This window comes from Drosophila innubila, assembly GCF_004354385.1.
Source record: "Drosophila innubila isolate TH190305 chromosome 3L unlocalized genomic scaffold, UK_Dinn_1.0 0_D_3L, whole genome shotgun sequence".
NCBI classification, from domain to species: Eukaryota; Metazoa; Arthropoda; class Insecta; order Diptera; family Drosophilidae; genus Drosophila; species Drosophila innubila.
In genome coordinates, this window is record NW_022995376.1 from 2,592,267 (window position 1) to 2,606,186 (window position 13,920).

The following is a 13,920-nucleotide window of genomic DNA, read 5'->3' on the forward strand; positions in this document are numbered from 1 at the left end:
ATCTCCGAGACTACAAGAGTGAGAGAAACCAATGTATTTATTTTAAATATTATCTTGCAAAAGAATATTTGTTATAGTCTCTGTTCTTTGCATTATAAGTTGAGTTTGAAACGAGCACAATCGACTTGATTTTGCTTCTTTGTTTAAAATAATATATGTATACTAGGGTGCATCGATTTTATCGAATGAAAAAAGTGGTACCCCATATTCGTAACCTATTGTTTTTACCAGAAAACTTTAGTTCTAAAATGAATTCCTAGTCCCCGGTTTTTGAGTTGAACAATTTTGGGTACTTAGTCCTTGCAGGGACGAAAATTTTGTTTTAAGGACAATTTGTCTTTGGTTTTGAAAGTACTGGTCCTCACACGAGTTTTGATACCAATCTTGTCAGGTTCGGACTAAAAATATCAAAGATATGGTAATAATTCATGATAAAAATATAAAAAAAAAACAAGTTTTTCAAATGAAAACCGGGGACTAGGAATTGATTTTAGAACTATGATTTCTTGGTGAAAACATCTTAGAATTGACCGTAGATTACGAATATGGGGTACCATTTTTCAATTTTTTTTGGCGCAAACAAATCGTTGCAATCTAATGTATGTTTTTTTTAATAAGTACAAGCACAGGTATTTTCACAGTCGAGTTAGCTCTGCGCTAGCTTTGCCAGCTTGTTTTTTGTACGAGTACTTGTATTTACAGCGCAAAGTTAATTGAATTTTCACACCGAAAAGCGGCGGACAATGTTGAGCCTAAGGCTATTGGCGCTGTGCAGATAGAAAATGCCACAAAGGGGAGGAAGAATGGGAGAGAGAGAGAGGAAGAGAGTTAGGGTAGGGGCACTCACTAAATGCCTTATTTGACAAAGTAATTAAGTCAGAATAATGCGCATGGAAATTGCTGTCAAGTGGTTCATAATTTGTTAGGCAATGCGGCAGTCAGCTTCTTTATGGACTGCCAAAGGTAAATTCCTATACACAAACGAATACTAGACAAGAGAGGAGAGAGGGTGAGAGAGCGAATAGTGGCGTGGAGAGAGAGACGAAAGAGCGAGCAGGTGGAGTAGGGTGTTATGTTGCTGAGAATGCGTAAGCCACGATTCCGAGCCTTGTTCAAGCAGTGGTACAAGTGGATACAGAATCGTCAGGCAAGTGGCATGGCAGTCACATATTTGGAGTTACCCGATAAATCCGAGGGCGATAGGAAACTCTATCGCGCCTTGAGTCTATCGAATGGCGTGCGAGCCATGCTCATCTCAGATCCTGGCATGGGACAAACAAGTGCAGCAACTCTAACAAATAAATCCATGCCGAGTGCACACAGTTCCAGTTCCAGTTCCAGTTCGCTGGAACAATTCCATGGCAAACTGGCAGCCTGTGCGGTTTCAATGAGCGTGGGATCCTTCAGTGAACCGCAGGAGTTTCAGGGACTCGCTCATTTTCTGGAGCATATGATATTCATGGGCTCGCAAAAATATCCCGAGGAAAATGCTTTTGATGCGTTTGTCACAAAAAGCGGAGGTTTTAGCAATGCGCACACGGAAAACGAGGAAACGTGCTTTTATTTCGAGGTGGAGGAACAACATTTGGATAAAACAATGGATATGTTTATGAATCTGATGAAGGAACCTTTAATGTTGCCCGAGGCAATGGCCCGAGAACGTTCCGCCGTGCAATCGGAATTTGAGCAGACTTTCATGGTGGACGAGGTGCGACGGGATCAGATTTTGGCGAGTCTGGCAGGCGAAGGATTTCCACACGCCACCTTCAGTTGGGGCAACTTGAAGTCACTCAAGGAGCATGTAAATGATGAGGATTTGCATCGTGCGCTGCATGAATTCCGGCGTAAGCATTACGGCTGCAATCGCATGACAGTCTGTTTACAGGCCAAATTATCTTTAGATGAACTTGAGCAACTTTTGGTCCGACACTGTTCGAGCATACCAGAGAGCGGGGAACCCCCTTTGGATATTACGAATTTGCACTATCGCCACGCCTTCAAGGAGAAGTTCTTCAAGGAGCTGCTGCTCGTGCAGCCTGTGGAGGATGTGTGTAAGCTGGAACTCACCTGGGTGCTGCCACCCATGCGCAACTATTACCGCACCAAGCCGGATTCATTTATAGCCCATCTGCTGGGCTACGAGGGTGTCGGCAGTCTGTGTTCCTTTCTGCGGCGTCGTCTCTGGTGCATGAGTGTCATGGCTGGCGTGGGAGCCAGCAGTTTCGATACCAATTCCATTTACTCACTCTTCAACATGTGCATCCATTTGACGGACGATGGATTCGAGCATCTGGATGAGGTCATCTCGGCCACCTTTGCCTGGATTCAGTTGATCAACGATTGCGAAACATTGCCAATTGCCTACAATGAACTGCAACAGATTGCAGACAATAATTTTCGCTTTCAAATCGAGATACCCGCCATGGATAATGTGCAGAGTATTGTGGAGGCTTTGAGATTCCTGCCGCCCAAGGATGCACTCACAGGTAGGCTTAATCATAATTATTCACATATTTAAATATCGATAGATATTTCTTGACGATCGTATATTTTTGTGCGATATTTTTCGATTACAATAGTATCGATATCAGTAAGCGATAGTTTCTTAGAAGAAAAAAATTACTTAAAAAGCCACAAGTTTAAATATGCGCCCTAATATTTATAATATTTAATTTATTTTTTTATATTAAGTCAAAATTATATTTTTCATATAGAAATCTATATATATAAAATTCTTTGTCCTGACTGACTGACTGACTAATTGATCATTGCACAGCCCAAACCATAAGACCTAGGAGTCTGAAATTTTCACACAATATAGCTGAGACAATTTTATTGTACAATAAGACGACGTTTTGCGAAATTCGAATTTCAAGTGTGTCAAATTCGGGGTCAAGGTTATAAATTTATAATTTATAAATTAAGAAATTCAAAGAAAGGAAAATTCAGACAAAAATAAGAAAAACAAAAGTTCGAAAGACAAAAATTCGAAAAAGTCGAAGTCAAAAATATTTTATTAAATAAGGTGGTACCTAATATTTATATGTAGATATTTATATGTAGATGCTAGCTATTTTTTAATAAATGGTTCGATAAGATGTTATGCCTTTTAGCTGGTTCATTTCTTAGATTAATTCTTAAACTTAAAAAAAATAATAAAAAAGTGGGAAGAAAAAGTTAAAAAACCCTAAATCGAGCAAATATTAATAAAATATTTTGGCTTTTTCTATATTTTTGTCTACTAATTTAGTTTTCTAATTTTTATTTCCTATTAATAGTTCCTTTCTAAATGCTTCCTAGTTATATTTTGAAAATTTTAATTTTGGAGTTCCTTCGACATTCGTATAGAGAATATATATAAAAATTTTTAACTTCCCTACTTACAGGTACTCAGCGCTACTTTGAATATGATGAAAAGGCCATGCAAATGTTGAGACAGCATTTAACAGATTTTAAATTTAATATGATGATATCATCGCATATACCCTACGAGCACTACGAGTATACGCAACGTGAGCCTTGGTTTGGCACTTATTATACAAGTATTCCGATTCCTGAAAAGTGGGCACAAATGTGGCATAATCCAGAACCGCATCCAGAACTCCAATTGCCCGAACAGAATCCATTTGTGACGACGGATTTTACGTTGCAGTGGATAAAAGCGGGAAAACCGCACATTTCCCGCCGTCCCAAGGCGTTGATAAGAAATGAATTTTGTGAACTTTGGTTTCGACAGGATGATACATTTCTATTGCCCGATGGTTTTATAAATCTCTATTTTATTACTCCATTAATGCGCAATAGTGCGCAAGAATATGTGGCAGGTGTATTATATACATATTTGGTCGAGTTTTATATTGCCGAGCAACTTTATCCGGCTTTAATGGCAGGTTTAACTTACGGTTTGGATGCGGCGGATAAAGGATTGGTTTTACGAGTTAGTGGCTATAATCAAAAACTACCTTTACTTATAGACATCATTATAAATGTAATGAAAAATCTAGAAGTTGATATGGCTCAGTTGATGTCCTTTAAGGAACTAAAGAAAAGGCAACTTTTTAATGCCGTTATCAATGGATCATCCTTAAATCTCGATCTGCGTCTCACAGTGTTGGAATACATGCGATTTACACTGCTACAAAAATACGAAGTTATCGATGACATCACTGTGGATGATATTTTAAAGTTTAAGGATAATTTTCATAAGCAAATGTATGTGCAGGCATTGATACAGGGCAATTTTACGGAACAACAGGCGATTGAGGTTACCCAAAAAGTGTTGGACACGTACAAAAGTCAAAGGGTTGCAAATCTGGTGGAGCAACACAATAGAATGGTGCAATTACCTCTAGGAGAGCATTATCTAAGAGTAAAGAACCTCAATGAAGATGATCCCAATACATTTATTGTCAATTATTATCAAATTGGTCCTGCCACACTGAAAATGGAGGCCATGTTGGATTTGGTTGATTTAATTGCCGAGGAACCATTCTTTAATCAACTGCGAACGAAGGAACAACTCTGCTATAGTCTGGGCTTGTTTCAACGCATTAGCTATGGCATTATGGCTTATATGCTTATTATCAACACTCAGGAAACGAAATTCCAAGCGGATTATGTTGACAAACGTTTGGAGGCATATCGACTGCGAGTGCCCAGCATTATTTCGCAAATGAATGAACAGGAATTCGTTGAGATGCGTGAGACAGTCATCAATAACAAACGACTCGGCGATCACAGTCTCTTTGATGAAATGATGCGAAATTGGAGTGAAATTGTCAGCATGGATTACATTTTCAATCGCAATGAAATTCAAATACAAATGCTGGCCGATGTCACCAGAGAAAATGTTATGGATTTTCTGCAACGAAATGATCGGCATAATCTGCGAAAACTCTCGGTGCAGGTTATAGGCACTTCTAGGGTAATCAGACGATCGCAAACCGAAATTCCCGATGCCATTTCCGATGCCATTGCCGCTCGGCATGGCACGACATCGGGTTTAGCCGGTAGATCTGGTACCCTAGCTGTTATCCTAGACGAAGTGCAACGCAATATATCCGAGGAGCAAATGTTGTACGAAAATATTGGTGATAGAATCCATTTGGAATTCATTGGCGAACCTGAAAATCGCAGTCATATAACGAACATTGAGGAATTCAAAAAGAATCTGCATGTATATCCGTTCTTAACAGCCGATCCCAAATACCATGGCTTATAGCATCTTCTTCAAGTCTCTGTCTCTGTATTAAATAATTATTTGTCGAGCACACACACACACACACAGAGTGGGTGGAAACTTTTCGCATTGATAAGCAACTGACGCCATTTTAATAACGCAAATTACAGTCAGCTGTAGAAATTTCTGTGCGCTCATGGCAAGAGTGGAGACGTAGAGATGTGCAAGGAAGGAAGGAAATGCCAATTTGCTGGGCAACTGTTGCTATCACATATTGTGGCTGCTGTTGCTTTCATCAACAACAACAACAGCAACAGCAACAACTACAACGACTTCAGCAACAACCATAATAATTCTAAATAATTGTGTATATTTATGCATAAATAAGGATAGATCCATTTTGTATGACCAACTTCTTGATACTCTGTAAGAAAATAGTTAAAAAAAAATTTTCAAAAAAAAATTTATATAGATTTTGCATACTTTTGTGCTCTTAATTCATTTAAAATTTTTATGTACGTACATTAAATAATTATTTCAATAAATTCAAAATATTATATATACACAAACGAAAAAAAATATGAATAATTTTATTTAAAAAAAAAAATTTGAACTTTGCCGAAGTTTATATATATGTTAAGGAAATTATATAAATTTAATTTGTTTTACAATTTGAAATTTGAAGCTGAAGTTATAATATTTGAACAGAATTATATAAATTTAATTCGATTTACAATAGTTGGCAAAACGACACAATTTATAGAGAAAATATACCAGTAAAATGAGAAATATTTAAATCATAATAAATACAAGGCATTCTAAATAATTGTAGGGATAAAAAAAATATATAGAAATATTTAGGTAAATATAAAAGAAAACCTATAACATTCTCTTAAGTGAAATTTATGACAAATGTGAAAATATTTGTAAATTCGTTAAATAAATAGGAAAAATCAATGAAAGTAATTTTAAATAATTAAATTTAGACATAAATGTGATAAATATTAACGTTTCAGGATATACAAGACCACATAATGTTGGTATTCGCATTAAATTTTAATAATCATTATGTTTTAAATAAGTATTGTTACTATAAAATGTATGGAAATTGTACCTGTAAATATAAGCAAAAAAGTGTAGCATATCTTTAAGCGCAACTTTAAATAAATGTCTTAACTGCAAGTCGATGGTTTAATTAAAATGACGATAGATGTGAAATTTAGTGCTTGGCCTGGTCTAAAGCCAAATAAACTGCACACACAACACAAAGAAGAAGAAGAAGCTGCTGCTGGCGTTGCTAAGCATTCAAAGCTTCATTATACAAAGAAAACGACATTGTTCGCACTATGTGTGTGTATATGTGTGTGTGTGTGTGTGTGTGTGTATGTGTTGCCAAGTTGGCAGCTGTCCAACTGTGCAGCATTGTTGCTACAAATTGTGTGGCATAGTCAGAGATGCTGCAATTTTGCGTCATATTGTTTGCTTATTTCGTTTCGTTTCGGGTCTAAAAATAAACACACAACAACAACAGTAACAACAACAACTTATCACGCCCAAAAGCCGCCCACCAATCAGCCAATGGGCTCTTTTGCTAATGATAAGCCTTGTTTTCCAGCTCATCGTCATTGTTGTTGTCGTTGTGGCCATAAAATCATTATTATGATTGCGTTTTATTGTTGCCATTGATATAAGTTTTAATGCTGAATTTATCAAGCGAACATTTGTCTTAATGCGCTTAAATCGGAATTAATTATGCTTCGCAGAACTTTAAACTTGGCTAACACAGAATGCAAATTGAACCAATTAACTAGCTAATTATTAATTAAATCTGTTCAACTTACTGCATCAACATTGTTGTTATTAAATTGAATACTCGTGCTGTCTTTTTGGAAAAATGAATAAAGTTTTTATTTACGCAATAATTTCTTGCACAGTTATGTGTATAAGTATATGTATATCACTTGTTATAATTAATTTATATAGTATATTTATTTATCATTCGTTCTTTTATTGCCAACAAATTATTTCAGAAATAAAAACGAACAATACACAACTTTTTATGACGTCAAATAATTGATGCACTGCATTTTTATTTTTTATTTATTGTAATGTATTGTATTTAAATTAAATTTTAAACGCAACACACAGAAAATGTTTAAGCCAACACTAAAGTAGATAATATATATATATGTAATTATATATCGTATTTATTAAGTATATATAATTTGAATTAAGCATTAATAAAAACAATAAATTTAGTTATGGTAATTAAATTCTGTTGCACCTGTCAGGCGCCTAACAATAAGTAAACTTTTAGCAAACTCTTTTTTTTTTGGATGTGGTTTTCCACTTTTCTGCATTTTTTGATACTTAAATAAATTAATGAATTGTGTGATTAATGGAAACATTTTTAAAGCGCGTTGATGAGAATATGATATACTTATTAAGCATGCAATTCAATTGATTTTTGTTCCATGAACTTTGACATGGACCATTTTTTTTTTTGCAAATGTAAACAAGTGTCAAGTTAATTGATGTTGTTGTTATTATTTTCTTCATTCTCTTGTTGTTGTTTTTGGGCGTATTTGAACGCCACCATGACTAAAGCTACAATTAAATCAAGTATATCAAGTAATGTACTTATATAAAAATATATATACTATTTATCATTATTATTATTATAAATATTTATATTTTATTTTTCTTCTGCTTTTTGAAATGTGTCAATTAACATATTGTTTCAGTTGTTGTAATATTACTATTAATTTTGTGTAGAACACTCAAAATATGTCCGAATGCTAAGCATGTTTTATGATTTACACTTACATTTAATCAAAACGAAACTTTAAAAATTTATGAATAAGTTTTCTTGAACGTTTTCATGAAGTACTTGCCGCATTTAATTACATTAAATTAATTTAAGTAACGGAATTTTCTCAATCCGTTTGCATTTAAATAATTGGCTTAAGAAGGCATTAAATGAATTATTCATAATTTATTTAAGTTGTTGTTTTTTTTTTTTTTTTGACTAATTTAAAGGCTTTTTCTTTCCTTGCAGGAAATACTTCTCAAATGGTGTACTTTAATTGCAAAATTTTAAATTTAATTGTAAATTTCATGTTGCTGCAATTGTTTTAAATTTGTCAAAAGTAATTGCTAAAAATTTAAATTAATTTCATTTTAAATAGAACTTAAAACAAAATTCTTGAATGTGTTTTACTTGTTTCTCTCGCAATGATAAAACATGTTTTGTTTTTCTTTTTTTTTTTAATTTCTGTTTCTCAACTCACGCCAGGCTCAACCAATTCTCTCATTCACTACGTTCTCTCTCTCTCTCGCTCTTTCACACTTGCTCACGTTCTCTCTCTTTCTCGCTCTCTGCTAGACTTTTAGTTAGATTTCACTCGCGATATTTTCAAATTGGAATGACCTTAATTAGAAACATGTACTTTTTTTTCTTTCGAGCTTTACAACATTTTTTTTGCGCTTATTATTTTAAGTTTTATATATATGTTTTTTTTTTATATTTTTCTTTAGTTTTCTAAATGTTTTGGCTGTTGTTTTTGTTGTTGCTGTCGCTGCTTATAGGAAAGGATGCGGAAATATAGTGGAGTGTTTGCTTCGACCAACGCTCCCGGCAATTTTGGCTTTAGTTGTGTTTTTTTTTCTTTCTTTCTTTCTTGCTTTTTTTCTTGTTGTTTTTTTTTTGGAAATAGTAAAGTTTTGAAATTATTATTATTTTTGTTTTTTAACTATATTGTTCAAATGTTTTAAATGCATTTAGAAAATAAATAGGACTTTTTTTAGTAGTGTTTGTGTGTGTGTGTGTTTTTTTTTTGCTGCGAATTTTCAGGAATATTTTTGAGAATAGCGAGCACCTACACCTGAGCAATCAAACTGTTTAAATCATGTAAATATTTATATAAATAATCCTTATTGAGTTGTTTGTTTTAGCGTTGAAAAAAAACATATTTTACTCCCAAAATTCTTTCGTACTAAATTGTTGACGAAACTTGTACAAAAATTCAGTTTTAAAAAATGTTCATATTATTTTGAACATTTGGGAATTAAAAATTATGTCACAAAATCAATGAGAGAAATTTTGCAAGTTGAACATTTAAACATTTTTGGGCATAAACTAAAAACGAATGTGAAAAAATGTTGAAAGTAGAATATTTTTATATATTTTTCTACACAAAATAAAAAGTGAAAACATTTTGGGAGTTGCGATATGCGTTTTCGTCGCTAAATAAAAACCTAGTTAAGGATTATTTATATAATATCATATGTTAAATTTTCACCTGCCTTTTTGTAGTTATAGTTTAGCTTTATTTAAATGAAATTTAAACAGTAAAATCGCCAGCTGCCCAGGTCATCTTGTAGTCATCGATGTTGAACAGATCAAAGATGTCGCCACTTGCCACATTGAATGCATCGACAGCACCATTGCTGCTGCTGCTGTCCATGGCCTGGTTGCAATGAGCACTTGCTGTTGCTGCTGTGCCATAGTCGGAATGACCAACAATTGTTGCTGGCTGTGAGACGGCTTGCATGATGGAGTTTAAGGTGCTCTCAAAATCATCACAGACATCCATGGGTGTGCTATTGTAATGACCATTTGAGTTGCCACACTCCGAAGGACTGTTGTTGTTGTTGTTGTTCAGATTGCTGTTGCTGTTGTTGTGGTGTATGCTGCTGCTGTTGCTGCTGTTGCTATTGGCCACATGCTGACTCAACTGTGCCACAAAACTGTCGGCATCGAAATCAACATCATGATTGCTATTGATAAGTACACTATCCGGACTGTTGCTGGCGTCGAGCAATTCATTGATGCTTGGCTGCAAGCTGGGATTGAGATCGCGTCGCATGTTGCTGTTGTTGCTGCTGCTGCTGTTGTTGTTGTTGTGCTTGCTGCCACAATAGTTGTTCGAATCATCACCAATGTCCATTTCCAGCTGCTGTGACATCAATTCCAGCAACTCGTATTCATCGAAATGATTTAACTTGGCATCGGCGGGACTGTTGCTGTTGCTGTCAGCAACACCACAGCCATTGCTGTTGCACTTGGCTGGCTGCTCTAGGAATATATCCAAGGTTTTAACCGCATCCGGTTGCAATGGCGAATTCATATTGATATTTTCAATATAACTTTGTGAATTGCTATTGGCATAATTAACATGTCCATCATTGGTGTCCATTGCCATGTCCAGATTGGGCAGCGATTGAGGCGTGGCTGGCGCCTCCAGCTTGGGCACAATGCTGCCAGCAGCAACTGTTGTTGTTGCACCATTAAACATGCTTAATTCTGGCAGCGGTTCCAAGGCAGCACTCTCTGGCAATTCGCCTTGTTTAATTAATATATCCAAAACATCGCTTACTTGCTCCGATTTAATGCCATTGGTTTTAGCTGACATTTGATTAACTGTTGTTGCTGTTGTAGTGGCAATTGTTGCCGTTGCTGCTGTTACTGCTGGCTCCTCTTTGATCTTCATTAGCGGCATGTTGCTGCCGGCAGCAGCAGCTGCTTTACACGCCGCCAACTGTTTAGTGGCCTCCTCATATTGTGGCGGTGGTGCTGTTGCTGTTGTTGTTGCTGCTGTTGTCGTGGGTTTTATGTCCAGCAACAGCTGTTGGCCTGGCTGAAACTGTTGCTGTTGCAGCTGCAACTGCTGCAATTGCTGTTGTGTTAATATCGGCTTGGCTTCTATGGGAAATACAATGCTGGGCAATGAATTCGTGCGTTGATGTCCATTAAGCAACTTTTTCTGAGCAACTGTTGTTGGTTGTTGTTGTGGTTGTGGCTGTGGTTGTGCCTGTGTTGCTGCTGTGGTGGTAGTTGTTGCTGTGAGGCTTATGTTGCCCAGTGTGTGTGCTGTCATCTGTTGATCGTTGAGTCCGAGTAGGAATATTGTTTGATTGCCCTCGTTCCACACAAGTCCCACATTGTTGTTGCTGTTGTTGATGCTGTTGCTGGCAGCTGTTGGCTTGGCTGCCTGCAATATTTTTGTGGGCGTGGCTGGCAGCTTTGTATTGTTGTTGGTGTTGTTGTTGGATGGAATGAGTACAGTTTGTGTCTTTTGTAGCAATCGCAGCTGCTGCTGTTGCTGCTGTTGTTGCTGCTGTTGTTGCTGTTGCTGCTGCTGCTGTTGCATTGCTGCTGCTGCAGCAGCTGCTGCCTTTTGCTTTTGTATTTTCGCTTCCAGCTGCTGTTTTACAACCATTTTTTGATTAATTGGCGTTGTTTGATTATTGCTATTGCTGCTGTGATTGTTGCTGCTGCTGCTGCTGTTGCTGGCGGGTTTTTTCGTTTGATTGCTGTTGCCATTAAGCTTGGCTGTTGCTGGTTTCACTGTTACCTTGGCTGGTATGCTCTTCTCCAGCTGCGGCAACATTGCCAACGTTTGCTGTGGTCCATTCGCTGTTGCTGTTGTTGTTGTGATCAGTGTGATCTGTTGCGACGGCAATGCATTGACAACTTGCGCCGTTACCGTTTGTTGTTGCTGCTGTCGTCGTATCTGCTGCAACTCCTGCTGCGATCGTTGCAGCTGTCGCTGCAATTCATCAATTTTACGTTGCTGTCGTCGCAGCAATTCCTCATTTTGTATGATTGTTGCTGTCTGCGGCTGTGGCGTTAGTATTGTCTGCAATGTCAGCGCATGATTGTTGTCCAGTTGCTGCTGCTGTTGCACCACATCCATTTGCTCGTGCTCCTCCGCCAGCAACATGGCAACTGGTTGCTGTTGCTGCGGTGTAGCATCACAATTGCTGGTGTCCATGGCATCGCTGATGGTTATGACTTCAGTTGTTGCTGCTGCGACTGCTGCGGCTGCTGCACTTGCAGCACTTGTTGCTGGCGTGCAGCAATCGATTGCTTCTAATGGTAAATACGGCTTAAGACGTTCGATTAATTGCGGCTTTGGTCCGGAAACGGGCAAATTACGTCGCTTTAATTGTTGCTTCAAATCGGAGACTTTCATTTTCTCCAATTTCGATAAGTCCGTAATGGAACTTGTAGATTCCGCATAACTTGTTGCTGGACTGGGAGGAATTGATGAGCTGACGGACAGGGCAGGTGAGGCCATTGGCGGCGGATGTTGTTGCTGCTGCTGTACGTGCTGTTGCTGCAGCTGCAACTGCTGCTGTTGTTGCTGCTGCTGCTGCTGCAATTGTTGCTGCTGCAGCTGCAACTGTTGCTGCTGCTGCTGCTGTTGACTGGCAGCTGTTGTCTGTGTAATCAGCGACAGCGTTGGCGGCGTCGACATCAAGTTGTTGCTATTATTATTGCTGCTGGCATCACCAAAATTTAACGGTGCCGCAGCAACATTGCTGCTACTTATAGTTATGGTATTTGGCAGCGTCATGGCAGCAGCAGCTGTTGCTGTCGTCGCTGTTGTGGCCAGACTTTTGGTGGTGACTGTTATGCTATTGCTGCTGCTGTTGTTGCTACTGTTGGCAGCAACACTTGCACTGGCTGCCGGCAATATTGCTTGATTCTTGTTCAGGTTTTCGAGAAACTTGAGCAAATAATTCTGTTGCTCCAACAGCAATTGATATGATGTGGTCTGATCCACCTGCAATTGCTCCTGACCCACTTGACCCACGGCAGCAGCACTCGGTGGTCCCTTGTATTCATGGAATTTAATGGTGCGCGCTTTCGAAACTGGTTTCGATTTCGATTTCTTGCGATTCTTATCTTTGCCCGGTGCATCCGATTTGACAGCAACTGGTTGCAGTTGCAGGCGTGTTGCTGCCACTGCTGCTGCTGCTGCTGCTGCTGGTGGTGGCGAGGCAATGGAAGACAGTGGACTTAAAGTGGCAGTGGTGCAGGGTGATGCAAGCATTGGCAACATGTGATGATTGCTGGCGGGCGTGGAACCAGCAACACTCTGACATAACTCCTCAAATAGATTCGCCGTCTCCTGTTTGACCTTAATGGGCGTGGGCGTGGGCGTCAGCGTGGGCGTGGCAGCAACTAGTGGCATGGGCGGCGGTGGTGGTGGTGGCGCCACAATATGATTGATTGCTTCTGTATTGCTTAGCAATTGTAATGTTGGCATTACGCTCAGCAACAATTGACCACAATTGTTGCTGGTGGGCGTAGAAGTGGGCGTGGTCAGTGCCATTGTGACAATGCCCGCTGAGGCAGCTGCCGCCTGTAGCACATCCTTTGGTGGTTCCACTGTAGGCACCGACAGCACAGTGGTTGTTGCTGCTGCTGCAGTTGCTGTTGCTGCTGCTGCTCCAGTTGCTGTTGGCATGAGCTCATCCAATCTGGGCGGCGTTTGCCTTGTATCGCTCTCGGAGCTCTGTGAATCCTCCTCGTAGCTGACATAGCTATGCGGATGCTGTGGTCGTGTCAGCAATCCCTCACTGGTTGCCTTAAATGGCACTAGACCCTCCTTCACAATCTTCTCAATCGGCTTCTCCGTATGCAGAATGTTCTTCTTGATCAGCTCCAAGGGACCCGGGCGATGTTGTATCTGGGAGTTGAGCTGATCGGCCAGACGCGCCTTCTTCAGCATTCGCTGCTTCTCCGCCAGACTCGGATCAATGTGACATTCATCCTCCTCCAGAATGTGTAGACGCTCCAAATCTTCGCGATTTGGACGCTGCTGTATCTTGGCCTTTAGCAGATCGCTCGTCTTGGCCCGTTCCAGTTGTTTGCATTGTTCGTGGATGGCAGGCGAGGTTTTGAGTGCTTCAAGAGAATGGAGAGAGAGAGAGAGACAGAGAGAATGTCA

The 13,920-nt window shown here is 38.8% G+C and overlaps 2 protein-coding genes across 3 annotated transcripts in view; one reads left to right on the forward strand and one right to left on the reverse strand.

Moving 5' to 3' along the window:
• Positions 1–1,084: 1,084 nt before the first annotated feature.
• LOC117786714 (nardilysin) lies at positions 1,085–5,385 on the forward strand. Its single transcript, XM_034625066.1, has 2 exons — positions 1,085–2,486; positions 3,387–5,385. Exons 1-2 carry the CDS (start codon positions 1,085–1,087, stop codon positions 5,219–5,221), a joined length of 3,237 nt encoding a protein of 1,078 aa, XP_034480957.1. The 3' UTR covers positions 5,222–5,385.
• A 4,096-nt stretch (positions 5,386–9,481) lies between these two features.
• Positions 9,482–13,920, reverse strand: part of LOC117787326 (putative uncharacterized protein DDB_G0271606) — a 58,912-nt gene continuing 54,473 nt past the window's right edge. The window contains exons 5-6 of one of the 2 annotated variants that reach the window (XM_034625821.1): positions 9,874–13,877; positions 9,482–9,840 (exon numbers count right to left, since the gene is read on the reverse strand). In XM_034625821.1, the coding sequence (XP_034481712.1) occupies positions 9,523–9,840; positions 9,874–13,877 (4,322 nt within the window). In that variant the 3' untranslated portion in view covers positions 9,482–9,522. Of the gene's footprint in view, positions 13,878–13,920 lie in introns of both variants that reach the window. The other variant, XM_034625820.1, reaches the window with a different exon arrangement.

Coding starts and splice junctions, on each gene's coding strand:
- LOC117786714 (XM_034625066.1), top strand. CDS start 1,085: ATGCGTAAGCCACGATTCCGAGCCTTGTTCAAGCAGTGGTACAAGTGG. Junction 2,487..3,386: donor GCCCAAGGATGCACTCACAG/GTAGGCTTAATC, acceptor CCCTACTTACAG/GTACTCAGCGCTACTTTGAA.